The sequence below is a fragment of the Loxodonta africana genome, chromosome 3 (assembly GCF_030014295.1).
Source record: "Loxodonta africana isolate mLoxAfr1 chromosome 3, mLoxAfr1.hap2, whole genome shotgun sequence".
NCBI classification, from domain to species: Eukaryota; Metazoa; Chordata; class Mammalia; order Proboscidea; family Elephantidae; genus Loxodonta; species Loxodonta africana.
The window spans coordinates 26,847,269-26,874,752 of NC_087344.1; the positions used below are offsets into that span (position 1 = coordinate 26,847,269).

At 53.0% G+C, this 27,484-nt stretch overlaps 4 protein-coding genes across 7 annotated transcripts; 2 read left to right on the forward strand and 2 right to left on the reverse strand.

Annotated features, from left to right (window-relative positions):
• Nucleotides 1-988: 988 nt before the first annotated feature.
• FARSA (phenylalanyl-tRNA synthetase subunit alpha) lies at nt 989-8,745 on the reverse strand. Its single transcript, XM_003413064.4, has 13 exons — nt 8,557-8,745; nt 6,614-6,751; nt 6,430-6,528; nt 6,230-6,348; nt 5,461-5,553; nt 5,234-5,362; nt 5,036-5,151; nt 3,948-4,032; nt 3,757-3,856; nt 3,500-3,668; nt 3,321-3,398; nt 3,084-3,198; nt 989-2,421 (listed from the first exon to the last, which is right to left on the reverse strand). The coding sequence occupies exons 1-13, from the start codon at nt 8,701-8,703 to the stop codon at nt 2,283-2,285; spliced, it is 1,527 nt and encodes a 508-aa protein (XP_003413112.1). The 5' UTR covers nt 8,704-8,745; the 3' UTR covers nt 989-2,282.
• A 4,125-nt stretch (nt 8,746-12,870) lies between these two features.
• CALR (calreticulin) lies at nt 12,871-16,607 on the forward strand. Of its 3 annotated transcripts, XM_010593280.3 has the most exons (9): nt 12,874-13,029; nt 13,362-13,463; nt 13,648-13,851; nt 14,247-14,341; nt 14,430-14,639; nt 14,726-14,839; nt 14,925-15,068; nt 15,673-15,765; nt 15,853-16,607. In XM_010593280.3, exons 1-9 carry the CDS (start codon nt 12,939-12,941, stop codon nt 16,048-16,050), a joined length of 1,251 nt encoding a protein of 416 aa, XP_010591582.2. In that variant the 5' UTR covers nt 12,874-12,938; the 3' UTR covers nt 16,051-16,607. The 3 variants fall into 3 exon arrangements, with proteins under 3 accessions (XP_023408103.2, XP_023408104.2, XP_010591582.2); XM_023552335.2 differs by lacking the exon at nt 14,925-15,068 and having other exon boundaries at nt 12,871-13,029; XM_023552336.2 differs by lacking the exon at nt 13,648-13,851 and having other exon boundaries at nt 12,873-13,029.
• GADD45GIP1 (GADD45G interacting protein 1) lies at nt 16,173-26,718 on the reverse strand. The gene is made up of 2 exons (XM_064280771.1): nt 26,354-26,718; nt 16,173-24,715 (listed from the first exon to the last, which is right to left on the reverse strand). The coding sequence occupies exons 1-2, from the start codon at nt 26,701-26,703 to the stop codon at nt 24,397-24,399; spliced, it is 669 nt and encodes a 222-aa protein (XP_064136841.1). The 5' UTR covers nt 26,704-26,718; the 3' UTR covers nt 16,173-24,396.
• RAD23A (RAD23 homolog A, nucleotide excision repair protein) lies at nt 18,330-23,320 on the forward strand. Of its 2 annotated transcripts, none has more exons than XM_003413063.4 (9): nt 18,330-18,436; nt 19,742-19,903; nt 20,071-20,252; nt 20,390-20,445; nt 20,529-20,656; nt 20,897-20,975; nt 21,086-21,219; nt 22,796-22,960; nt 23,041-23,320. In XM_003413063.4, exons 1-9 carry the CDS (start codon nt 18,365-18,367, stop codon nt 23,152-23,154), a joined length of 1,092 nt encoding a protein of 363 aa, XP_003413111.1. In that variant the 5' UTR covers nt 18,330-18,364; the 3' UTR covers nt 23,155-23,320. The 2 variants fall into 2 exon arrangements, with proteins under 2 accessions (XP_003413111.1, XP_010591581.1); XM_010593279.3 differs by having other exon boundaries at nt 21,089-21,219.
• Nucleotides 26,719-27,484: the final 766 nt, after the last annotated feature.

Consider the following 27,484-nt stretch of genomic DNA (forward strand, 5'->3'; position numbering starts at 1 on the left):
TTAAACAAGTTTAGATTCTTATTCAACAATTCCTACACAAATTGTTCAGTGACTGCAGCGCAATGGATCACTTATGTGTGGCCTCTCTACTTCGGTGGGACTGCAAATAAGGTAATTGTGGCCCCAATGGCATAGTGGTTAAGAGCTAGGCTGCTAACCAAAAGGTCGGCAGTTCGAATCCACCAGCTGCTCCTTGGAAATCCTACAGGGCAGTTGTACTCTGTCCTATAGGGTTGTTGAGTCAAAATCGGTCAGTTTTGCCATCCTGCTAGGCTTAAAAGTGAGCCAATTGCAGAGCAGGAGGATCTCACCACCACCAAGGAAGAAGAGCCAACAGTGGGGTGTGCCCTTTGGACCGGGGATCCCTGCACTGAGACCCTGCTAGACCAGGAGACGAAAGAGCTATAACAAGATTGCAAGACAAGAAGCAGTGGCAGAGAAACGGCAATCCAGAAGCAACAGACCCAGGAGACTGGCAGAAGCATGATGGCTTCCCTGCCCACGAAGTGAGAAAACTGAGTGCCTTTGGACACTTGGTGGAGCTAGGTTTGCCTACCCACAGAGCTAGAGCTGAGCACCTTCTAGCTGAAACTTACTGCTGGAGCGGGGTGCCTCTGGGCACTTATCAGCAGAGCTAAAAGAGCTTTTTAACCTTGCTGGTGCAGGGGAGAGGCCCAGCTGGGAAGAAGCTGTCCTGATGGAAGAACTGCTCTTGAGCGTTCCTGAACCTGAATTGTATTGTTACCTTCCTAATATACTCCATAATCATGAATATGATCTGTAAGTTCTGTGTGGTCACTGCAGCTAATTATTAAACTCAGCAGAGAAGTAAAGAGTGCCATGGGAGGCATGGCTGGTGTCAGGATTGGTAACAAAGACAGAGGAGACAGGCCTGACCTGCACCTCATAGTAATCAGCCTTGGGCTGTTGATCTTGAGTCTCCTTCCCCCTTGTGAAGTCAGAGGTCAGACATCACGTTCTCTGGGTTACGTTCTCTATAATGTGTGAACATTCTCATTTCCATTCTGGTTGTTGTTCCCATTAATCTATTTCCCCTGGCCCCTTACATTCTCATCTGTTTTAAAGTAACTGAAGAGGCTCTCTCTCTGCTCTTCACCTTCCACACCTGCCTTTATCTTCACCTCTTTACCCCTCCCCTCCGCATTTGTTTTTATCTGTTTATCACCTGCCCTGCCTCCACTAGAATGTCAGCTGCCTGAGGGCAGGGAGCTGTTTTGTCCACCTCTGGGTCTTCAGCTCCTACAACCTTGCTGGCACTCAGGAGGTGCACCTTTGTTGCATGAATGAATCCTCTTCTGTATTGCTGAATTATTTAATTTGACATAAAAGATTTGACCTCAGGGACCTCCAGAGAGCCCAGCCCAGGCAGACAGTTTTGCGGGGTACTGGCAATAGCTTGTGGTTTAAACTGTACGTTTCCAAAAATGTGCTGCCCTGAAGGATGTGGATGAGCAATGAGATGGCTGCGATTTAAGATACTTCCACAAACAAATGCAGGCAATGAGTTTGGGTGCAAAATCTCATTCGTTCTTCAGTGTGGTCGATGGATGGATTCATGGTGAGAGGAGGCATGTCTGACCTCCGTCTCATAGGAATGAGGATTTATTCTATTCTTCTCTCTACTCTGGGCTTGTTTGATGTTCCTATGAAAATCGTTTTTGAAAAGAGCAGCTTGTCCCTTCCCAAGCCCCTCCAGTCAGGTGAATCCCAGTTCCTGGGCCCCTGACAACCACCTTTGCCCTCCACTCCCAAATGCCCCCTCTGCAAGTGTAGGGGGGAGGGAGTTTCTGTTTCATTCACCTAAAAGAGGGCTCGGCACCAGTGAGCTTGATGGACCTAGTCTTCCCAGCTGACCTGGCTCAGGCTGGCCAGAACCCCAAGTATCCAAGACCCTCAACCCACCACCCTTCATACTCGTAGCTCCAGCACCCAGTATTGCCCCCGTAAAGTGGCAGGCTAAGCTGGGGGGCCCCAACAAGATCCCTGTATCCAAAGGAAAAGTACCAGGTAAGGGCAACTGCCCACTTTATTAGCCAGCAGCTAGGATGCGGGCCTCCCGACAGCCCACCCTTGTAGGTGGACAGACCGTGGAAGGACAACAGAAGATACCTGATCCCTGCTCCCCTGTCCCTGGGACTCTGGAGCAGGTGGGGAAGAGATACCAGGGGCCTCACAGAGGCCTCATAAATGTAAGGGGTCACTGTCGAGAGATACAAAGAGGCTGGGCAGCTTAGGAGTGTGGGCTATCCTGGTGACCCATGTCACGCAGCTTCCTGCATCCGAGAGCGTACTGGCTCAGCATCCAGGCGGCACAGGGGACTGTCGTACACCATCTGCAGGTTCACCTTGTGGCCTACCAGCTCCCGGATATTGTTGATGCCATATTTAATCATCGTTGGGCTTTGTGGGGGGAAGGGGCACAGTTTACCACTAAGTCAGGTCCCATCCCTCCCCTGCTCACAGCCCTCCCAGGCTCCCACCTTCCTCCCCTCAGCCCACAAGGCCCTGCTCCATTTGCCCCGTCCCCTCCCACTCTCTCCTTTACTCTGCTCCAGCCACAGTGGCCTCCTCACTGTCCCTCAAATGCACCAGGCACACTCAGCCTCAGGGCCTTTGCACTAACTGTTCCCTCCGCCTGGGCTACCCCTCCTCAGACATCTGCAGAGATTATTCCTTTATTTAATTATGTGCTCAGATGCACTCCTCAGTGGGCTTTCCCTGACCACCTAACTCCCTCCCACTTTATCTTCGCTATAGCACTTATTGCCCTTGGCCGTATTCTAGATTTTATTTGTTGGATTTGGTTATTTTTCTTGCTAACTGTTGTTTTCCTTAAGGCACTGGAACCTCAGCACCATCTGGGTCAGAGCACAGGGTCAGGAGCATAGCAGGTGCTCATTAAGGCACACTGAAGGTGCTTACTAAATGTCTGCCACATGAAGGAATGGATGGATGATGCTAAAAGTCATCCCTGGCCCCTTCTGAGGACCCCATGCCAACCAAGTCGCTAAGAGCTAAACAGCAGAGTGCTTCCTGGGTCAGCTGCCTGCTCAGGCACTCACCGCTCCAGGGAGAGCCCCCAGGCAATGACTGACACATTCTCGGGGAGCCCCATGGGCAGCAGCATCTCAGGGCGGAAGATCCCGGAGTTCCCGACCTCCACCCACTTCTTCAGGCCTGGTGGGGAGGAAGGGCATGGGGATGGTGTCAGGCCTACATGCCGGGCATGGGAAGTGGGGTGTGAAGTTGGCTGTTGTGGGGTTAACTCCAGGCTGGGGGAATCCTCTACCCCCGAGTACCTTGGTGGTAGCTGAACACTTCCATACTAGGCTCTGTGTAGGGGTTGTAGGCCGGTTTGAAGCGCAATTGGGTGATGCCTGGGCAAGCGGGGTGGGAAGTAGGAGGCCAGGATGAGGCAGGCTACCAAGGCACCCTTGACTCCCCCACCAATGCCACCCATCCCAAACTGCCTGCTCACCCAGCTTGGTGAAGAACTCTCGCAGGACGCCCATGAGGTGGCCCAGAGTGAGGCCATGGTCAGCCACAACACCCTCGATCTGGTGGAACTCAGCCAGGTGTGTGGCATCCAGGGTCTCGTTCCGGAACACACGGTCGATGGAGAAGTACTTAGCCGGCGTAAAGGGTTTCTAAGGGCGATGGCCAGGCCCGGGGCTGGGTCAGCAGGTACATGGGATGGTTTCCCCACCCCGATCCCCCATCTGGGCCAAGCCACACCTTCTGGGCGAGGCGGTAGAGGGCACGGGCACTCGCTGATGTGGTATGTGTGCGCAGCAGGTTTTTACGGGCCTCATCCAGCTTCCAGGCGTACTTGTACCTTCAGGAGAAAATGTGGGAAGTACGTGATGGGCCCCTTGAACTCCCACCCACCTCCCCGTCCACACCCCAAGGCCCTCGGCCTGCCTCACCCCTGTGAGCCGTAGCCACCCTGAGAGTGGGTTCGTTTGACCCGCTGGACGTAATCCATCGGGAGCTGCCCAGCCTCGGCCGGATCTGGCGGAAGCAGAGCATCAACTGGTTGGTCAACAAGCACTTACCCACCGGGCCTGAAGCCACCGCACGGAGGACACAGACAACTGTGCGGCACCCACCCTCCTGCCCAGAGCAGCCAGGGGATGCCTGTGAGCACCTGAGTCAGCCACAGCCGTCCTCTGGCCAGAGCCCTCTGTGGCAGTAAAAACTGCACAACCCACAAGGCCCTGCACACTCTGCCCTATCACCTCCCTGCCCTCATCTCTTCCACTCTCCCCAGCCCCCTCAATGATGTGTTTCCTCCTACGAGGCTCAGGGTCTTTGCAGTGGCTGTTCCTTCTGTCTGGAACTTCCCTCCATCAGACATCCACATGGCTCCCTCCCTCGCCTCCTTTGGTCTTTGCTTCAACAACTCCTTCCTGATGAAGTCTTTGCACGTCAATTTATTCTAAACTGACACCAATGCCCCGTGCTGGTTTTCCCTGGTGCATTTACTGCCATCTACTCTACTATCCAGATCGCTTGAGAGGTAACACTTGACCCCCCCACTAGGAATGCAGGTCTCACCAAGGCAGGGACTTCCCTGTCTCGTTTGCGGCTGTGACCCCTGTGCTTAACAGAAACTCAGGCGCGCAGAAAGGGCTCAGTGAACGTTTGTTACACAAATGTGTGAATTCTTGTGCTCTTCCAGAGATGTGGCCTTGGCGTGCCCGGTAAGCCTGGGATCAAATCTTGACTTCACTTCCAAGCTGTACGACCCTGAGTAAGTGACCTTCTCTCTCTGCCTGTTTCTTCATTTGTAAAATAAGGCTAACAGTACAACTTTCTAAGGATTGTGGGAAGGCAAGAATGGAGCCTGGCACGCACTAAGTGCTTAGTCAGCATTAGATGTCATGGCAGCGATGAGGACAATGTTTCTCTAGCCAGGCACCCAAGTGACCCACCTGCTCTCCTGTTAGGTAAACAACAACTATGTGAATCCACTTAATTTCTGACAGTGCTAAGAACTCAGAAGAAAACCCACCTCGTAGGAAGAAGGTGTCATGTTGGTCACGTGCTGGGTGCTGCTGGGGCTGGAAGAGTGCATCAAAGTTCCAAAAGGAGCTCTCAATGAAGTTGTCGGTGGGCATCTCAGTAAACCTGGAGGAAGATGCAGCCTGACTGCCCTGCCTGTGCCCATGTCCAGTCACTGGCCTGGCCCTGCCTCCAGCCCCATGCTCACCCCATCTCCAGGAAGATCTGCCGGAACTGGGTGCGGACCTTGAGCAGGGGGTGAAGGTGGCCACTACTGGGGAGGACACCACGGGCTGAGAAGTTGTAGGGCTTGAAAGGCCGGTCCCGCCAGGAGCCGCTGTGGGTGGAGTGTAGGGTGCCAGGGTCCAGTGTGGGCTGTCCCCCCACCCCTTGCACAGCCCCACCTGCCCCGCCTACGCTGGGGCCGCCCTGTACCTGGAGATCATCTCAGGGCTAAGCTCTGTCTCCTGCTTGGAGATGCTGGTGCTGAAGGCGCTCCCTTTGTTCACCCAGTAGGTCTTCAGGATCCTGTGGCCAGAGCAGGGGAGGGGATGCCACTGCTATCTCCTCTAAGAGGCCTTCCCTGATCTCTATCTGACACTGACCCCAACACCACCCACCAAGTCACTCTGCTTTATTTCCTTCCTGACACTTGGCATCACCTGAAATTCTCTTACTTGCCCACCCCCCATCTCCTCATGTTCTTTTGCTCAACAGACGCTTGTTGAGGACATACTGTGTGCCAGGGTCTGGTTGAAAACCACAGAACACAGCTGGGAACAACCACCACAGATAGCCTTTAGAAGACTAATTCCGTGCCAGGCTGTTCCGCTGAACTCATTCCTTATGACAAGAGACCATTTTGTTTGTAGGTGAGGACATGGAGACCAAGAAAGACCAGGTAACTTGGCCAAGATCACACAGCTAAGTGGTAGAGCCAACTCCAGTCTGTGTTCTGGTAACCCTGCACCACCCTGCATCTGCTCCAATGGGGTGTCAGCTGTGTAAGGGCAGAGCCCCAAGCCCCGTCTGGTTCACGGCTATAGCCACAAGGCCCAGAACCCTGCGTGGCACACAGTAGGTGCTCAGTATGGGAGGATGGGGGAGACTGCCAGCACTCACTGCCCCATACTAGCAGGTCAGCTCCCTCCCTACACCCAGCTCTGGGACCTTGCAGGTGACATTGGGGTTCCAGCCCACTCACACTTCAGACAGGAGCTTCCTCTTCCTGAGCTCGCTCCTCTCCTTCTCTCCCAACTTCTCGGCCTCCCCACACTGGACCAGGCGGAGCCGCCGCTGCACCTCATCTGCCACGCTGTCCACCTGCAGTGATGATGGACTGTGAGGGACAGTGAGGGCAAGGGGCTCACCCACCCACCCATCCACCTGTTTGCAGGGACTCACCACTCTGAACACTCGGGGCCCATCAGCTGTGCTCTTGTCCACGCGGATCCACTTATTGGACATGGCCTTGCTGAAGCCCACTTTGCCACTGGGCAGTCGCTAGGGGAGAGGCTGCAGTCAGTGGGGCACAAGGGCTGCAACCATCACATCCCTGAGCCCTGCCCTCTGCCCCCCAGGCCCCTACCATGAGCTCGCTTTGAGCCAGGCCCTCTGGGGGGATGCTGTGGAACACCCTGGCTTCATGGCTGCCCTCCCGGGCAATCTCCTCGCCCTCAGTGGTGAGCTCCCAGCGCCTGGAGGAACGCTGCTCGGCCTCGATGATCTGTAGGAAAATGGGGGAAAGGGGCACAGGCAGGGGTGGGGTTCAGAGCCAGGCATCCCCTCACCACAGCACTACCCCTGAAGCCAGATGCCTGTGTTCACATCCCAGCTCTGCCACTTTCCAGCTGAGAAATCTCTTTAAGGATTTCCCCTTGCTGAGCCTCGTTATTACGATAGCTCATGCCTCCCATACTGAGGTAAAGTACTAATGACGTTGCCTGGCAGAAAACCTGCGACAGATTCCCAGGTCTCAGGTAAACTGATTTGTGTCAGCATCCCAGAGCGTCAGGGAAGGTCCATGTGAGGAATCCGAGGCACGAGGATAATGGTTCCAGGGTCAAGCAGACAGGGGCAGGGCTGGTTGGGCCCACAGGTCCTCGCTCTCTCTCAGATCTAATCTCAGCTCTGCTCCTCACTCACTGTGTGACCTCAGGAAAGTTGCTTAACCTCCTTGAGTGAATTTCTTCATGCATAAGAAAAGAATAATGATGGATGCTACCTCAGCAGTTGTTGCAAAAAGTAAACCAATTCATACCCGTGAAAATTACAAAGAGCTTAACACATGGTAAATCCTGCGTAAACTCTGTTATTACTAAGTTATTATTTCCTATCATTATTGTTGTTATCATTACCATTACAGTCATTACGCTGAACCACATTAAACTGCCACTACTTGGCACTCTGTGACCTACATCAATGTCAGTATCACTTGGCCAAGCCCTATACACCTCAGCTTCGATCTTTCCCCTGCACTGATGACCTTCTTGTACTGTCGGGTGGGGAAGAGCTTGGGCTCTGCAGCCAGAGCACCTAATCTCACATTGGGGTTTATCTGACCTTTTTGAGACCAAGTTACTGAACAGTGCTGAGCATCAGTTGCCACAACCACAAAATGGGGATAATAGTGTCATTATGCTAGGGTTGTGCCAAGGATTGGACAAATTGAGATCAGAACAGGGCACAGAATGTGAACTCGACAAATAAACTGCCAAGATCTGCCTCCTGAGTCCTGGCCTCATGAGTCTGCCATCTATTATGGCATGCTGAGGCCCCTCAGCATCCTCCTCCTGTTGCTCTGTCACCTGTGCTTCTCCTGCCTTGCCCTGAATCTCAGGCCGTGCCTCGGCTCCGTGCCAGCTGCCTCCCACAGCCAAACACCAACTCCTTCACCTCGAGGATGTGGCAGACTCTGCCCCTGCATATCCTTCTCAAAGCTGATGTTGACAGCCCCTGAAGCCGGCTGCCTGCATGTCTTCCTGGCTCCAGCTCCTGCCATGGCTCCCCTGCACTCCTGGGAGATAAACATCCGGAAGGCCTCGAAAATTATGGCTCTGTTGGTCTCTGCAACCACCTGTCTGCCCCCTCCCATTGATCCTAAAGTGCCATGGCTTTTATTCTCAGTGCAGAGATCTGACCCTGCTGCCACCTTCTCCAGGAGCCTCCCTAACCCATAAGGCTGGGTCAGCTGTCACCTCTAGGTTCCCTGTGCTTCCCCCACCACTCTGGTCACTTGAGCATCTTCCTCGTTAGCCTGCAACCTTCATGACCGCAGCGATCGCATCTTGTCCAAAATCGCACCACCCACGCCAAACATGCCTCAGTGGACGTTTGTTGTATGAATGAACGCGAGTTAGCCCAGGCCCTCACTCCTTCCAGAACCCTGCCTGCGCACCCCGGACTGTACACATATGCTATACAATTACCCCTCATCAGGCCTGACGTGGTCTGGCCTGGAGGCAGGGCCCGTCAGGCACAGCCACGGCAGGTACTTAAGTGCAGAGGGCTGGCATCACAGCCCCAGCTCACCTCGCCCAGGGCCTGCAGGCTCTTCACGGCTCCCACCATGGCCTGGTGCTCCACGCCTAGCTCGGCCGCTACCTCTGCGCTGTCCAGGCCTCCATCGGCCGCCTCTAGCCGCCGTAGTAGCAGCTCTGCCACAGGACTGTCCGCCATTGCTGCTCCCACCACGCTATCCGTGCCCCAGCCTGGCCAAAGGAGCCGGAACCGGAACCTGCGCCAGGAGCGTGTGACGCCATCTTGAGTGTGGCGAAGCAGTCGTGCGGCGCTCCAAGAGACGCCATCTTTAGTGTGTCAGGTAAGCCAAGAGACTCTTCCCACCTCTGCCCTGGAAGTCTGGTTGACTAGAGGGGTCATATTGGTGACCTCAAGGTCAGAAGGACAGTGTTGTTTCGGGTTTTTATCCAGCCCTACACCCAGCGGGCTGTATGACCTTGGACTGCACCCTCTCTGGGCCTGGGTATCTTCTGCTCTTCTGAATTTTTTCTTGCACTGAAAAGGCCGGCGGGTGGTGGGCTTCAGAGATGGTCCCTCTGCTGTTCTCAGTTACTTTTAAACTTTCAAAGGGAGGCTGGATAGGGGCTATCCCCATTCATAGAGGAGGGAGGGACTTCACTAAAAAGAATAATAGTCAAAGTAGCAGGTAACCTAGGTAAGGCTACCTTCTGTGTGCCTGGCCTAGGGCTAAGTACTTCTTGTGTATTATTTCATTTCTCCACAAAACCATGTGATGTAGATACTGACATAATCCCAATTTCACAGACGACAAAACTGAGGCTCAGAGGGTAATGATTTGCCCGAGGTTCTATAGTGAGTTGGTGAAGGTGGGGTCAGAAATGGTAAACCCTCCAGATTCTAATCCCCCATGCTCCAAGATGAATGTCACAATCAAACCCAACATAACCCATTCCCACTGGGTCAATTCCAATTCATAGCAACCCCATAGGACAGAGTACAACTGCCCCACAGGGTTTTCAAGGCTTTAATCTTTATGGAAGCAGAATGCCACACCTTTCTCCCATGGAGTGGCTGGTGCATTTGAACAGTAATGGATAGTCTAGATCATTGCTGTCCTATTAAAATGTAATGCAAGATATAAATATTTTAAATTTTCTAGTAGCTGTGTTCAAAAAAAAGAAATTGTGTTCAAAAAAAAGAAACTGGTGAAACTAATTTTAACATCTTATTTAGCCCAATACATCCAAGTTATTATTAACATATCTTCAATTAAAAGTTACTGAGAGTCTGAGGTCTTAAATGCTAATAAGCGGCCATCTAAGATGCATCAATTGGTCTCAACCCACCTGGATCAAAGGAGAATGAAGAACACCAAGATCACAAGGTAATTATGAGCCCAAGAGACAGAAAGGGCCACATGAACTAGAGACTTACATCATCCTGAGACCAGAAGAACTAGATGGTGCCTGGCCACAACCAATGACTGCCCTGACAGGGAACACAACAGAGAACCCCTGAGGGAAAAGGAGAACAGTGAGATGCAGACCCCAAATTCTCATAAAAAGACCAGACTTAATGGTCTGACTGAGACTAGAAGAATCCTGGCGGTCATGGTCCCCAAACCTTCTGTAGGCCCAGGACAGGAACCATTCCAGAAGACAACTCATCAGACATAGAATGGACTGGACAATGGGTTGGAGAGAGATGCTGATGAGGGGTGAGCTACTTGTATCAGGTGGACACTTGAGACTGTGTTGGCATCTCCTGCCTGGAGGGGAGATGGGAGGGTAGAGGGGGTTAGAAACTGGCAAAATGGCCATGAAAGGAGAGACTGGAAGGAGGGAGCGGGCTGACTCATTAGGGGGAGAGTAAGTGGGAGTATGTAGTAAGGTGTATGTAAGTTTATATGTGAGAGACTGACTTCATTTGTAAACTTTCACTTAAAGCACAATAAAAATTATTTAAAAAAAGAAAGTTACTGAGATATTTTGCATTCCTTTTTTAGTTAACTCTTTGAAATTTGATGTATATTTTACACTTACAGCATATCTTAGTTTGGACTAGCCACATTTTACAGGGCTAGTAGTCACATGTGACTGACTGTATTAGACGGTGCAAACAGATTCAAATTCCAGTTCTTCCATTTATGTCACTCAGCCAAATCGCTTAATCTTTCTGTGCCTTGGTTTCCTCACCTGGTGGAGATGATAAAAGCCCAGGTTATTGTGAAAATTAAGTGAAATAGTGCATACTCATGTATGCAGTAATTGCTAATACTGAGTGTGTGTAGACCATATGTCAGCCACTTTTCTGAGCAAACACACTTATTCAGTTAACCGTCACAATTATTGAGTCTATAAAATGGTGATACCCAATCCTGACCCACCTGCCTCAGGTGTCAGGGAGACATGTCTCTCAGAGTCCTTTCTCTAGGTAAGGCTAGTTTCCAAGCACTTCCCCTGTTTTTATTTCATTCCCACAAGAGTCCTTCATTCTTTCTGTCATGCGGCAAGTCATTTTTAAGCATGTTCTTTGCCAGGTGCTGCAGTAGACACTGGGGAATAGTGAGAACAAGACAGGCACAATGTCTACCCTCAGGCAGGAAGCACAAGCCCATTTTCTGTCCAGGACACTGAGGACAGGGGTGGCAGGCCTGGGGTAGTCACCCTGCACCTGGGCCTCCTTTTGAGGGGGGCAGGTTGGTGCCAGGGACAGATTATTCAATAAGCAAGGTACACACGGGCTTACTTTTACTTATTTACTTACCTGTAGTGCACAATTTCACTTGAAACCATTGTGTACTACAGATTAGTCCATAAACAAAACTAAGCCCATGCATACGTTGTTTTTACTATATGTTGCTGTGAGTCAATTCCAACTCATAGTGACCCTATAGGACCGAGGAGAACTGCCTCATAGGGTTTCCAAGGAGTGGCTGGTGGATTTGAGCTGCCAACCTTTTGGTTTGCAGCCGAGCTCTTAACTGCTGTGCCACTGGGGGTTTGTGCGTTGCTTACTGATTAATCTGCCTCTGCTGGTGACAGAAAATACTGACTGAGGAAAGGGGCAGTACCTCTATTTCTTCGAGACCTTTCTTTCCTCCGCTTCTGGACTCCTCACCACTAAAAAAGCATCCCTTCCATGCCCTTGTCCCAGGATTTCCCACCGCTCCCCTTTCCACAGTCCACTTCCTCGTTCCCAGGTCTAGGGCCTACTATGTTGGAGACCGGAAAATCCCTAGCCCTCCTTCCTCCTCTCTGCAGCCTGGGGGCAGGGATCTGGTATGGTCTCATGCCTCTGGCTTCAGAAGACTCTAGATCCAGGGGTCCCATCCTTCTCCCTTGGACCTTATCTTTCCTACCGTCTGCCTCTCTTTTTCCTCTTCAACGGACCCCCTGCCCTCTTGCCCTTAGCCGTTTAATTGCAAAAGCTAGACGGTTTGTGGGAGACCACAAGACGGCGACCCTTTTCATTTACAGGCTGAGGGGGGAGCAAAGGGGAGGCTGTAACTAAGGAAGCAACACAATCTTCACTCTAGGAGCCACATCTTTGAGCCTTCTGGGCTTCCTTCTCTCTGTCCCTGTACACCTCTAAAAGCGCTGAAAGCATTTCTGCCAGGTAGGAGCTGGCCAGGGGCGTTTGGCCTCTCAGGAACTCCTGTGATCTCAGAGAGGCCGTGTCTTGCCCCAGGTCACAAAGCAGCAGTCTGACAAGTTTCCGAGGCACTGGAGGCCATGGGGAGGAGAACTAGCACCCACCTGGTTGGCCTGCATGGCTGTAGCCCTGGCACCGGGGTGCAGGAACGCCCTAGGACCCCAGCGCCTGAGTTCTGCCCCATTCTAGGGCAAGGGGAAGCCCACCGTCAGGGTGGTTTCTCAAATGCAGGGTATAAAGCTGAGTGGCTTGTAAAGCCCAAAGGCCGTGCTCATCCCTCTACGCAGGGGGGACGGGAGGCGGCGAGGTTGGGGAAGGACATCGGCCCAGCGCGGTGACACCTGCGCTCGCGCGGGTTCTTTAAACGCCCAGACGAGAAGCAATGCGCGCGAGCGAGGACTGGGCTGGGCTGAGGGCTAGTCACATGACCTGGCCAGAGAGGCTCGCAGCCCCCACCCCACCGGTGGGCGTCCCCCACAACGCGTGGTCGACCTTCATTGGCCTGCGGTGGGGCCAATAGAAATCGGCCATCTGGGAACCCAGCGTTCCGAGGCACAGCCTAATATGCTGAGCCGGCAAGAGTCCAATGGAAAGGGGTGTTCGAAGCCACAGACCAATGATAAAGCACGGAGGGCGGGTGCAAAGGCTGGGCCAGGTTGGTTTGAGAGGCGGGTAGGTATAAAAGCGCACGGCCGCTGACGGCGTCCGTCCCTATTGCAGAGCCGCTGGCAGGGTAGTGTCTTAAAGGGCTTGCGTGCCACCGCCCCCTTCGGCCCGCCATGCTGCTACCCGTGCCGCTGCTGCTCGGCCTACTTGGCTTGGCCGCCGCTGAGCCCACCGTGTACTTCAAGGAGCAGTTTCTGGACGGAGGTAATACCTGGTCCCGTCCCAAAGGTGCCCCGAGGACGCGGCTGGTCCCCGGCTCGGATCTCCGTTGTCTGTAATTACTGCTCAAAGGACCAACACTGTGGCCTCCAGGGACCAGAGCCGCAGGCGATCCTTCCTGCGTTCCTGGGGAGCGCCGAGGGCGCAGCTGCCTCCTGCGGTGGGGGTTAGCGTTCGCTTGAGGTGTCAAACTAGAGGTTGGGGTGGGGGGTGTCAGGGAAGATTTCCTTATCTGCTCCTAGGAGCTTGTGGCCCCCGGCGATGTGGGGGGTGGATGGTCAGCGCGGTCACCCTGACGTGTTCCTTTGACTCCTTAGATGGGTGGACCGACCGCTGGGTCGAATCCACACACAAGTCGGATTTTGGCAAGTTCGTTCTGAGTTCCGGCAAGTTCTACGGTGACCAGGAGAAAGATAAGGGTAAGAACCTGGGGGTGGGTGCCCAGATCTGGGACAACTTTATGGCGGAAGCCTTAGTCTCTATACGGAACTTGGGCATCCCCAGGAGTAGGATCAGTAGAGAAAGGGAGTTGTCTGTATTGTGGGAAGCCGAGGGTCCTGGGGGTGGTGGTTTAGCTGTGTCCTCATCACCGTTTTATGCCAGGGCTGCAGACAAGCCAGGACGCCCGCTTCTACGCCCTGTCGGCAAGATTTGAGCCCTTCAGCAACAAGGACAAGACGCTGGTAGTGCAGTTTACTGTGAAGCATGAGCAGAACATCGACTGTGGGGGCGGCTATGTGAAGCTGTTTCCTGATGGTTTAGACCAGGCGGACATGCATGGGGACTCTGAATACAACATCATGTTTGGTGAGGGGCCCTGCCCAGTGGTGACTTCTGTACCCTTCCTTTGGGCTCTTCAACCAGTGAAAGGTGGTCCTGAGACTACAGAAAGAACTTACTGACACTCATTTCCATAGCAGGAAAGCTAGGAGAATAGATACAGTTAGCTGAGTTTATGCTGGTGATTTATAAGTGTCTGTGTTATCGTGTTATCGTTAGTAGCTGTTGCCTCATTTTATAAATGAGGATACTAAGTTCTGCAGTGATAACTTTTTAATTTAAGGTTCTATACACAGTCTGTTAGACTTAAAAGATGGTCTATACTAACATATGGATTTTGAGAATGAAGTCTTTTGCAAAGAGGGGTGGGAGCTCCTGGTGTGGGCAGCCTTTGGCTCTAACTGAACCTGTTTCCCACTTAGGCCCTGACATCTGTGGCCCAGGCACCAAGAAGGTTCATGTCATCTTCAACTACAAGGGCAAGAACGTGCTGATCAACAAGGACATCCGTTGCAAGGTTTGCCTGGGGGTGGTGGCAGAGGGCTTCCAGGGAGGATCCAAGGCCAGCCGGGTGGGCGGGACCACTCACTTCCCGCCCTCTCCAGGATGATGAATTCACACACCTGTATACTCTGATCGTGAGGCCCGATAACACCTATGAGGTGAAGATCGACAACAGTCAGGTAGAGTCAGGCTCCTTGGAAGATGATTGGGACTTCCTGCCACCCAAGAAGATAAAGGATCCCAGTGCTGCCAAGCCTGAAGACTGGGATGAGCGGGCCAAGATCGACGACCCCACAGACTCCAAGCCTGAGGTTGGTGCTTAGGCCAGGGCTGTCCACAGTAGAGGGTGTGGAGGACAGAGAGCCAAGCTGACTCTGACCTCCTTGTGTACGCCCAGGACTGGGACAAGCCTGAGCACATCCCTGATCCCGATGCCAAGAAGCCCGAGGACTGGGATGAGGAGATGGATGGAGAGTGGGAACCACCCGTGATTCAGAACCCTGAGTACAAGGTGGGCTTGGGGCTCTGAGTAGGGCTGGGGTGTATGGTGGAGAGGGCACAGAACTTTGCCCACCATCAGGTTTTATCCTCCACAGGGTGAGTGGAAACCCCGGCAGATTGACAACCCAGATTACAAGGGCAAGTGGATCCACCCAGAGATAGACAACCCCGAGTACTCCCCTGATGCTAACATCTACTCCTATGACAGCTTTGCTGTGCTGGGCCTAGATCTCTGGCAGGTGAGGCACAGCGGGAGGAGGAAGGAGGATCCTGGGGGGGAGGAGTGACAGAATCTTAACCCAGAAGACAAGGAACAGAGGAGGTAGGATTCAAATGCAGGTAGGTCTGACTCCAAAATGATCCTTTTTCTGTTCTTGAAGTATTTCCTGGCCTGTTTTTAGGGAGCACTTGCTGTGTGCCAGGTAGTTTTCTCAAATACCTTTATTTGAATCAATTCAATTCTCCCAGCCCATAAGGCGGTTAGATCACCCCGTTAGAAGTTTGCATTTGTAGTTCTGAATTTTTGTGTGTCTGTTCCCTTGTTCACCGGTGTATATTCCGCCTAGAAGAGTACTTGGCACGCAGTAGGTACTTGATAACTATAAGTGAGTGAAGAAATGAGAAGTAGCAGAGCTGGGATTTTAAAGTCAGGTGGGTGGACTGCAGTCCCTGTCTATTTTTAAGTGTAATATTAGCAATGCTATTCTTCTATACATGTGTTTATAAAGAAATGTAGAGACCGAGGTAGCATAAAATGAATATAGGAACACAGATGTGAGCCTCGTCCAAGGCTAGGGCCACCAAGTGTCATCTCTAATCACTTCTCTCTCCACTCACCCCCAGGTCAAGTCTGGCACCATCTTTGACAATTTCCTCATCACCAACGACGAGGCCTATGCTGAGGAGTTTGGCAACGAGACGTGGGGTGTCACAAAGGTGGGGCCGGCCCCAGGCCTGGGTTTGGGGGTGGACAGGGCTGGCAGGTAGGGGACAGGCTCTGAGGTGTATGGTCTGGGCCCACAGGCTGCAGAAAAGCTCATGAAGGACAAGCAGGACGAAGAGCAGAGGCTAAAGGAAGAGGAAGAGGACAAGAAACGCAAGGAAGAGGAGGCGGCAGAGGACAAAGAAGAAGAGGAGGACAAAGATGAAGATGATGAGGATGAAGAGGACAAAGAGGAGGATGAGGAGGAAGATGTGGGCCAGGCCAAGGATGAGCTGTAGAGGCCATGCCACCTGCCTCTGGGGCTGGACTGAGGCCTGAGCGCTCCTGCCACAGAGCCGGCCACGCCAAATAATGTCTCTATGAGACTGGAGAACTTTCACTTTTTCCAGGCGGTTTCAGATTTGGGGTGGATTTTGGTTTTGTCCCCCCCTCCTTTTTTTTTTTTTTTTAACTGGTGTTTTGTCTTTGATTCTCCCTCAGCCCCCACCCCTGGGTCTCATCTTTCTTCACATCTTTTCCTTCCTCTGTTCTCTGCCTGAATCCCTTAGTTCCTTTCCAGCCTGGGGGTCAGGGAGTGGGTGTGGAGAAGCCCAGGCCTGAGATTCCATCTGCTCTCCTTCCTGGAGTCCGGGGGGCATCAGGAGAAAGGGGTGGCATCCCAGCGCCCCCAGCACTGAGAAAGAATGGGGCTCTTAGGGCCCAAGCTCTGCCCCCACTTTCTCCCTACTCCCAGGACTGGGCCACTTCTGGGTGGGGCAGCAGGTTCCAGCTCAGCTCATACTGAGAATGTAAGAACTACATGCAAAATTTCTATTAAATTAAGTTTTGTGTCTTCCTTCTGTGTTTCCTTTTTCGGGGGAGGATGGACATCTGGGAACCAAAGATGGCCTTTTTTTCGGGGGGGGGGTTGGCTCCTAAGTAATAGGTTCTCTGAATTTTCATTTTTCAGCTGCTGAAGAGTTGGCTGAGTGTCATCCCACAAGGTTACAAAGGCCCTTGCTTGTCTAGTGAGCCCAAATTGGAGGATAACTGTTAAAAAATATTCCATGTATTAACTCTTTTAGTTCTGTTACCTATTTGCTTTGATTGTGAGGAGACTGAGGCACAGAACTTAGTGGTGGGGCAGGGATTTCAATCCACACCTGAACACTGTCTCATGGTTTATCTCGTCATTGAGCTTTTTTCTGTCCCTATTACCTAATGATTACATGGCTGTTAGTGCTTTTAAACTTTTTTTTAATACCAGCCGGAGTTAAAAGCTATTTACTTTTATAATCGAGGAAATAGGTTCAAGCACAACCCCAAGTTCCTGTGGTCTTCTGTAGCCATAGCCATGATGGGGTCTGAACCCGTTGAGGGGAAAGAGGGCTTGAGGTAGTGCAGAGAGAGCAGAGGTGGAGATCCAGGAAGCTGCCTATGGCAAGATGGTGAAAGCCCAGTGAGGAGGATGGGGGAGTTGATGGACCCTGTTTCAGGAGAGGGTAAGAAGCTGTAAGCTGCTCCTGGCTGGTGCTGGTGGAGGTTTGCATAGGCTCAGGGCATGGAGTGGAGAGAGGCAGCATGACTTGGTTACAGTTGTTGGGCAGTTGGTGAGGACTGTCCAGTGCCCAGCCTGGGTGAGTTGGATGGGAACTGTGAGAGCAGCAGGTTTGGATTTAATGATGGTCAGTTGGGGAAAGGTCAGGTTTGTTGCCACAGCCGCCTCTGGCCTCCAGGCTTCCACTTTCGATACCCTAACTGGGAATCAAGCCTGCTCCTCCAAGCCATCCAGTCTCAAAGCACGGGCTTTGTGATGGCAAACCTAACTCCCCTTGTTCCCTCCACTTGCTCCTTCATGCTTCCATTCCTTTGTGTGCGCTATGGCTATTTATTGGAAGGAAGCCTTTTAAGTTAACGTCTTCATTAAGTGTTTTTGGAGTCAGACCCAGGATTCTGTGACCAAAGTGGCTGGACAAATAGCAGCAGCGGTGGGAGGCCCCAAAAATCATCCTCTTCAGGAGCGAATAAGTGAAACCACAAAATCGTACCAGTGCTCCTTCTGTTTCCACGCCCAAATGAGTTTTTCTAAATTGTTGGTGACTTTCCAGGTATCCTTTCCCATCTTGAGTAGTTTCCACATTCAAGGCTCCACAGCTGGAATAATACAAAGCTCATTTGAATGGGCAAAAACATGAACATTTAACAGAAGAAATGTAAGTACATAACTTTTATTCAACGTCACCAAAAATAATTTTTTAAGTCACTTCCGCGTGGAAGCAGGGGAAACCGGAGCCATTTTGTGGCCACATGACGTCACCGCTAACCGGCATGGCGTCACTCCCAGGAAGCCACGTGACGGGTGGGCGCGCTGTGCAAGGAGTCTCCCCCCTCCCCAGGAGTGGTGTTAATCTGCGCATGCCTGGTCAGAGGACGCGCAGGTCCCAGCCCACGAACCTAAGAGCCACGCGCCGGTCACGTGCACGGTGGCCGGCGCACGCACCATCTGCCCCGGAAGCGGTCTGCGCGCGGCGCTGCTGGGCGCTAAGATGGCGGCGGCGTGAGTTGCATGTTGTGTGAGGATCCCAGGGCCAGGATCCGTCGCTCGGCCCTGCCATGGCCGTCACCATCACGCTCAAAACGCTGCAGCAGCAGACCTTCAAGATCCGCATGGAACCTGATGAGACGGTGCGGGCCGGGCTGAGCCCCGCGGGCAGGAGCTACGACGGGTGCCGGGGGTAGGGTGGGGGCGGGGAGGCCGGGATCCCGGTGAGAGGGGCGCAGAGGTGGGTGCGGGTCAGGTCCTGTCGTCTCCCCACCTGCCGGACCTCCTCGGATCTCCTCCATGGTCCCCGACCCAGCCCCCAGCGGCTCGGCCGCTCCCTGGCGAGTCTTGGGGCGAGGCCCCACCCCCGGGGCGCCCGCCAGGCCCCGGCTCCAATGTCAGTGCTTTCTCGCGGGGCGCAGGAAGCCGTAGGCTCGGATTCCCGGCCGGGTCGCGCTCTCCAGGGCGGGGGCTCCCGCGTTCCCGGCTTTGCAGGCAGCTTCTCGGAACGTTGGCAGCTGAATCCAGGATTGGTGATCGGGAGATGCGGAGTGATGACAGCGATGAAGATGATAATAAACGGTCGAATCGTATTGGTTTTAGTGGTCCATTTATTCTTTACTCGTTGATTGAGCTTTTTGGTGCTATTGTCTTACTAAATGTGTAAAACAGCTTGTTGTTTGGAAACTGATATTCTTCGTTTTACTACAGTCATATATAGCTAATAAGTGGCAGAGCTAGAATTCTAATTCCATTCTGCCTAGTGTGAGAGCTTACGGTCTGAACACTACGCTGTTTTTGGCTGGAAGGAGCTTAGGACTTAAACGTAATAAGTGTGTTAACCGGTGTACTTGCCACTTTTTGCACAGCTACCCCCTAAGAGAGACATTAAAACCCACTTTTTGTAGAAAAGAAAATAGACTTATGTTTTTTGACCAGCTTATTTGTTTGATTTTGGGCAAGTTGCTTAACTTTCCTGTCTGTTTTGGCAAATATAAGATGAGAACTTACATGTGTGTGATAACCTATACATGTAGGATAGTATTAGTGACATAAGATGTTTTAAGTAAATATTGTGTAGTCTTATTGCCCAAGGTTGTCAGCATAGAATGGGGGACGCTTCTTTTTATTATTTTTCAGCACACTTTATGTTATTTAAAAAAATGTTCCTTTTGTTCTCCGCACACCAGTGTCGTTTCCATGAGAGCAGGGCCATGTGTTGAGTTTTATTTTCTGTGACTTCAGTGCCAGAAACAGCACCTGGCACATAGAAGGCACTCAGTAAACGATCTGTTGAACGGTGGGATGGTTCAACAGATTCACATCTGGTACGCGTGGCTATGAGGTTTAGCCTTTCTGCCTTTCAGGGCTTGTAGCCACTCCCCCCAGACTGGACAAGAAGAGGGACTCTTGGGGGGTTTGCAATGGCTCTGTATTCTTTCGTTCAGGTGAAGGTCCTAAAGGAGAAGATAGAAGCTGAGAAGGGTCGGGATGCTTTCCCCGTGGCTGGACAGAAGCTTATTTATGCCGGCAAGATCCTGAGTGACGATGTCCCCATCAGGGACTATCGCATAGATGAGAAGAACTTTGTGGTTGTCATGGTGACCAAGGTTGGTGAAGCGTGCTTGCTGGGAGGGTGTGTGGATTTGCTGTGGAGCTGGCTAAGAGCACATGTGCCCAGGACAGATTAGCCATGAGCAGGGTGGGGCTGCAATAAGGCGGGATATTGGAGCTTGATAGGGGTGCTAACACCGTTCCCTTTTCCTGGCTACCACAGGCCAAAGCTGGCCCAGGCACCTCGGCACCCCCGGAGACTTCACCCACTGCTGCCCCTGAGTCCTCCACATCCTTCCCGCCAGCCCCTGCCTCAGGCATGTCTCATCCCCCACCTACGGCCAAAGAGGACAAGAGCCCATCAGAGGAATCAGTCCCCACGATGTCCCCGGAGTCTGTGTCAGGGTAAGGCAGAGGGGCAGTTCCAGCTTGGGTTCTGTTCTCCCAGTACATTCCAGTACCCACATACGTGGTCCCATGCACCTGGAAGGAGGGCAAGCTGGCAAAAGCCAGGGTCCGATTTCTCTCTCTTGAATTTGCAGCTCTGTTCCCTCTTCAGGTAGCAGCGGGCGAGAGGAAGATGCGGCCTCCACGCTAGGTGGGTGGGTGGTCCCTGGGTGTGGGAGGGCCTGGGTGCTGCCCTTTCCTCTCCCTGGTGACCCAGGCCTTCTTCCTATACAGTGACTGGCTCTGAGTATGAAACGATGCTGACAGAGATCATGTCCATGGGTTATGAGCGGGAGCGGGTTGTGGCTGCCCTGAGAGCCAGCTACAACAACCCCCACCGTGCTGTGGAGTATCTGCTCACGGTGAGGTGGGGCTGCTGCCTCCCCAGGGAGGCTTTGGAGGGCATCCCAGAGCCTTGCTGCACTGATGGGCATTCAGGGAGCTAAAAGCTGTCCCCAGAAGACTGGGTGGTGGTTCCGACCAGATAAGGCTTCCTGCAGGAGGCAGGACTTGAGTGGTGGGGTGGACCTGGGAAAGAGGGTCTCCCACCAGGGCTGGGCACGAAACCCAGAGGCGTTAGCACTAAAAAGGACCCCTGACAGGGAATTCCTGGGAGCCCTGAGCCAGAGCACAGCTCCGTCCAAGAGAGCCAGGTGTCCGAGCAGCCGGCTACAGAAGCAGGTGAGCAGGCCGGGAGGTGTGCACATGGGGTGTTTGCTCTTAGGGCATATGAACCCCCATGCTCCTGGGAGTCGTGCATGGTGTCTGACTGTACCCCCTCCTGCTGCCAGTAGGAGACAATCCCCTGGAGTTCCTGCGGGACCAGCCCCAGTTTCAGAACATGCGGCAGGTGATACAGCAAAACCCAGCGCTGCTGCCCGCCCTGCTCCAGCAGTTGGGCCAGGAGAACCCTCAGCTTTTGCAGGTGCGACCCTGGGAGTTGAGGGAGCTAGGGTAGGTACCATCTTCCCTCCCCTCCGGGCACCACGGCCCTAAGGAGCAAGCCTGGCCCAGTGTGGTACGTAGGAGTTGCTCTGCACCTGGACAGCAGGATTCTTCTCTACTTCCTGTGACCTGTAGATCTACACAACGTCACATAATTATTTCAACGATTTGTGTCATCGTCGTGCTCCCTGCTCCAGGAATATGTTAGAAGCTTGGACTAGGCTGTCAGTCACCCAGAGTCGCAAAGCTGGTGGAGTGTGTGCCTCTAGTCTCTGGGTTCTATGCTCTCCTGTATGACTGTTTTGGCTCTTGCTTGGCTCTGTATATAGCTGGTGCTTCATAAATGTCTGTCGGATTGGGTGGTGGCACCCAAGACAGCTGTGCCCTAGCTGGCTCTGGGGCCAATGTGCTTAGCAAGACTCCAGGCAGAGGGGCAGGTGACACCCTGGGTGAGCAGGGTCCTGAAGAAGCCCAGAGGAGTGGGACAGGTTCCGCTGGGGGCTCTGGCTCAGGACCCTGCAGGTGGCTGCTTTTCTTCCCACTTGTCAGTCTCATGCTGGCTCCACCTGCTCTCGCCCCTCTAGATGCTGCACAGCTCTATCCTTAACTTGCACTCAATCTTCCACTCATAGTGTTCTGGGGCCTTCAGTCTGTGTGTTGACCCCCAAATGATATAATCAGCCCAGACATCTGTGGAATGCCACATTCGTTGTGGCTGACTTGATGCCTCCATGAAAGTGCTTTCTAGGCATTTTAGATTTGAGCAGAACTGATGTGGGATACCCACCTCCTCCCCTATGCTGTCCTTCCTCCTCCAGTGCTGAGGTTGCTCCTGCCCCAGGTCCCAAGGGCCTCCTGCAGTCTATCACCTGTCCCTCTGCTGTCCTTCTAGAATGTGTTGCTCAGCCCACCCTGTGCTGCACCTCCGTGGCTGCCCCACCTCTCTTCACCTGGACCCCAGGCAGCGTCTCTCCAGGCCCCTGGTTCTGCATAGTTCCCCACGGTCCACTCTCCATTCAGAAGCCAGATAATTTAAAGACCACTTTTTCCCATAATGTGAAAATTGTCAAATGTACACAAAAACAGAATCGAGTCAGAACCCCAGGAGCCAACACCCCGATGAGTTAATTTTTTTGAAAGGTTGTTCCCCATTTAATCATCAGAGACCTTGCTTCCCATCTCAGAGAATAAGTTGGGCCTGGTTTCTGTCTCTTCCTCTTTCCCGTTTGTTTTCCTGCTATGTGGCTCTTCTGTTTCTGGGATTTGCCAAATGTATTCCCAATTCCAGTCCTTTGCACTTGTTTCCTCTGCCTGGAGGAAGCACCTTCCTCCCTTCCCTCCCAGCACCCCCTCCATCTCTCAGTGGGTCTGTGATTGGCCCATTTACTTGTGGTCCTGGACCATCACCTCCACTAGGACAGAATCCATGTTCCCTGCTGTGTTGTCAGTGTTTGACTATAGGCCTTTTCTAAATATTTGCTGTGCAAATGAGAAAACAAGTTCTGTGATGGGGACCTGGACCGTGGGTCACCATCCTTTCCCTCCCTTCCCCACAGCAAATTAGCCGGCACCAGGAGCAGTTTATCCAGATGTTGAACGAGCCCCCTGGGGAGCTGGCGGACATCTCAGACGTGGAGGGTGAGGTGGGTGCCATAGGCGAGGAGGCCCCACAGATGAACTACATCCAGGTGACGCCCCAGGAGAAAGAAGCCATAGAGAGGGTAAGAGGCCTGGCTGAGGGGAACCCTGTTGGTTGGCGGGGCCTGTTCCACCCCTCCTCACATCTGCTTTTTTTCTGCAGTTGAAGGCCCTTGGCTTTCCAGAGAGCCTGGTAATCCAGGCCTACTTCGCCTGTGAAAAAAACGAGAACTTGGCTGCCAACTTCCTCCTGAGTCAGAACTTTGACGATGAGTGATGTGGGGACACCAGGCTGCCCACCATCCCACCTTACCCCCATTCCCCAGAAGTTTTATAAAAGAAATATATATATATTCATGTTTATTTAAGAAGTGGAAAAAAAGTTGAAAACCTTTAAAAAAAAAAAAAAAAAAATTCCATTTCCTGCTCTCCTCAAGTGTCCCTACTCCCAAATCGGCCTGAGAAGACCCAGGCTAGACAGCTGTCCACCAGCCCCCCACCCCAGCCCAGCCCAGCCTGCTCAATAGAGCTGGCAGGACTGGGAGGCAGCAGATGGGCCCCTCTTGGCCTCTGTCCCAGCTCCCTGCAGCCAGATGGAGAGGCGGCTGCTTGCCTCCCCTTCCCCCGAGAGCCCCTGAGACCTCCCCCCACCCCTCTTCCAGGCTAAGGGGAAGCTGGAGTCCAAACTTTGATCCTCCATTGGAGTGGCCCAAATTTTTCCATCTGGGGTGGCGCTCAGGTGCCCAAGTCCCCCTTCCCTCCCCCAGTCTGGCCTTGGCCTACTCTCTCCAGCCCTTTGCTGGGGAGGAGGCACAGTTTATCCTGTCTGGGGAAGGGGAAACGTCAGAGCCACTGTGGAAGCTGAGGCTACATCCCCCCCCTCCCCACAACAACAACAAAAAAGAACAGAACCGTGTCTCTATGATAGAGGTTTTGAAATGAATAAAGTTTTCAAGACTAGCCCTGTGGTCTGCCTGCTGGGACTCCCCACTCCAGCTTGTCTGGGTCTGGGGCAAGTTGGGCACAGGCAGTGTGAAGACACAGAGAAGGGAGAAGGGCCTGCGAGTCCTACAGACCGGGGCTCCCAGTGACTCCCCTCCCCTTGGAGCTGTCTCATTCCCCAGCAACGGGTCCCAGCTCAGCCATGGAAGGGCTGCTTCTCCCCACCCCTGACCATCATCACCACAGTCTGTTTTGGCTACACTGCCCCTCCCCCTGATAATTGGCTAATTACTGGAGATTAATGTTAGTAAACAGAAGCCTTCCTCTCCTCTGCCATCTGCTCCTCCATTATTTCCCCACTGCATTTTTTTTACCCCCCTACAGCCCTGAGTCAACATGGCCTAGGGTTCCTGTCCAGCATCCATCCATGTGAGCAGAGCTGGGTGGGGTGATTCCTGGCCCCAGGTATCGGAGAAGGAACCAGGGGGCATACAAGGGGCACCCTGAAGGAGGACGTAGCACAGAACTCTCCTAGGGCCACTGAGGCAGCAGGCTTTATTGAGAAAGGACAGCCTCCTTAGGAGCTGGATTCCTTAGAGGTAGCTGAGTCCTGGGTGGCAGCGGTTGCCATTGCAGCAGCACGGGCCTCCTTCCTCTGCCTTTGTTTTTCCTCCTTGAGGCGCTTGCGCTGCTCCTTCTCCATGTCCTGCAGCAGCTCCTGGAAGCGGGTGCTCCTTGGGTCCACGTTGTAGCCTAGACGCTCCTGGGCCTCAGCCTGTAGCCGTGCCCGCCGCTCCTTGTCTGCCTGTGCCTTCTCCCAGCGCTCCCGCCGCTGCCGCCGCCAGTCCTCAATCATTTGTGGCATCTTGGCCATGCACTCTGCGATGAGCTGCTCTCTGGGGGGGGGGGGGGGGGAGGTGGGTGGTGTGGGCACCCTCACCCATCTGGGGCAGAGCCCAGCCAGCCACATCCCACCTCCAGGCCTTTACCCCTGAAAGATGGGAAAAGACTAGTTGCTGCCATTAACTGTCAGGAAAAGCTTTGACAAGTGAAGAAACAGGAGAGAGGAACTAACATGCTGTGTGGCCTTGAGCTCGTAGGTGGGCCACCCCGTGTCAGTCCAACATTCACGGAGCCATTCAAGTAGACCATTCCCACAGATACACTCACCCCTTCATTTAGCGCTCATCACTGCGTGCCTATTCTAGGCACATGAATGAAAGCAAGAAACTGGACATTCTTCAGCCCTATCAGCTTGTAGTAGGTACCACTGTCAGTCCCATTTTAAAGATCAGAAAAGTGATTCTGAAAGAGCTAAAGCCAAGGTCATGCAGCTGGGGAGGGCAGAGACGGGAGGTCTAGGCTCAAGCCCCAGCTCCACCATTTACTGCCTGGGTGACCCTGAACAAGAGACTCCACCTCTCCAGGCCTGTTTTCATCTCTAAAATGAGGGTGATCCTCCCTCTTAGGCTGTTGTGAGGACAAGAATGTTCAGCACCACATTTGACGTGCTCCCCCAATCTGGCTTATGCCCCCTGCCCACCTCCCCACAGGAAGTGGCACCGCCCCTGGTCTTCAAGTCCAATCCTTCAGACTTGCCTCCAGAACACTTCCCAAATCTGTGCTCTGCCCTTGATTTCAGGCCAGCAGCATGACTCCAACAGCTTCCTTCTGCAGCTCTAGCCCCCTACAACCTTGTCCCACCACAGTGGCCAGAGGGTGCCTGTGAATACCTGGGTCAGATCACGTCCCTCCTCTGCTCTGAAGCCTCCATGGCTCCCACCTCCAAGTCCTCCCTGCAGCCCAAAAAGTCCTAGAGAACTTACCCTTTTTATCCCCTGGTCCTAGTCTTCTCCTACTTTCCCCCTCCTTCACCCTGCTCTGGCCACAGCTGTCTCCTAGCTGTTCCTACCTCAGGGTCTTTACACAAGCTGTTCTCTCTATTGAGAACTCTCCTAAGCTCTCCCTGTGACTGTGTCTAGTCATTCAGATCTCTGCTTGTGTATTATTACCTCAGGCCTGAGGCCTCCCAAACCAAAGCTATTGTCATTAGCTGCATTTGAATTAATTCGGATTTATGGTGATCTCATGAGTGCATAGTAGAACTGCTACATACGAATATCAAGGCTGTGACCTTCGAGATGCAGGTTGCCAGGCTACTCTTCAGAGGGTCCTGGGCGGGGGGACTTCAAACCACCAATGTTCTGGTTAGTAGTGGAGCGCTTAACCGTTTGCACCACCCAGGGTCTCCTTAAACCGAAACTGCCTTTCCCAATTCACTTTCACCCTGTTTTATCTTCCTAACTGTCCTCCGTTGCCTGCTGTGTCCTCTGGGCCCGGGGCAGGGCCTTGCCCACGGTATGCGCTCAGTTAAGGCTTGATGTTGAATGAACAACGGGGAGATCTGTTTGGCGACTAGGAGAGCACGCACGTCAATCTACAGCATGCAGACTCCGCAACAGACGCCCGATGGACCTTTTGGGGTCCAGGTCATCCACAGGGGAGCGGAGAGCGACCCCCATGCGCTCACACACCTGGCTCGACGCTTCTGCTCCTCGGCCAGCTGCTGCTCACGCAGCGACTCCTGCATGGTAGCTAGGCTGGGGCACCACTCGCGCTCCTCGGCCTCCAGCTCGCGCAGCTGCTCCCGCGACGGCCACAATGAACCCGGGGCCACTCCGGAAGCAGCGCCGTGCCGTGCGAACTGCTTGGCCGCGTAGCGCGGTCCCAGCTGCCAGCGCGGGGTCAGTGGGTTCTCCGGGTCCGGCCACCAGGGCCCCGGCGAGCGGCGTGGCGGTGGCGGCGCCCGGTAACCGCGGGAGCACAGGCCGAGGGTCGCCGCCAGCCGGGGCAGGCCGCTCGCCTGCTGCATGAGTGCCGCCATCTTAGCCACGCAGGGTCCTCCGAGGCCGGTCGGACTGGCTCCTGCGCTGCCTGCACGCAAGGGTCGTTGGAGGCTTTGGGGGCGGACGGGGGAGGGAGAGAGAAGAGGGATACGTAATCTATATTTTACACGTTTTCAAATTTTATTTCAGTAGCTATTTATTAAAAACAATATTTAAATTTTATTTATCAACACATGATTTCAAATAGCATTTAATTTTTATTGTGCTTTAAAATGAAAGTTTACAGCTCAAGTTTACACACAGTTATGTGACCCTAGTTGCTCTCCATAATGTGACAGCACACTCCTTCTTTCCACTCCTGATTTCCCCTGTCCATTCAACCCAGCTCCTGTCACTTTCTACCTTCTCATTTCCCCTCTGGACAGAAGCTGCCCTTTTAGTCTGCTGTATCTACTTAAACTAAGAAGCACACCACATGAGTATCATTTTATGCGCTATAGTCCAGTCTAATCTTTGAAGAGTTGGCTTCAGGAATGGTTTTACTTCTGGGTTAACAGAGTCCAGGGAACATGTCTTCCAGGGTTCCTCTAGTCTCAGACCATTAAGTCTGGTCTTTTACCTAAATTTGAGTTCTGCATGCCACTTTTCTCCTGCTCCTTCAGGGACTCTCTTGTGTTCCCTGTCAGGGCAGTCATTGGTGGTAGCCAGGCACCATCTTGTTCTTCTGGTTTATGTGGCCCTTTCTGTCTCTTGGGCTAATATTTCCCTTGTATCTTTGGTGTTCTTCATTCTCGTTTGCTCCAGGTAGGTTGGGACCAA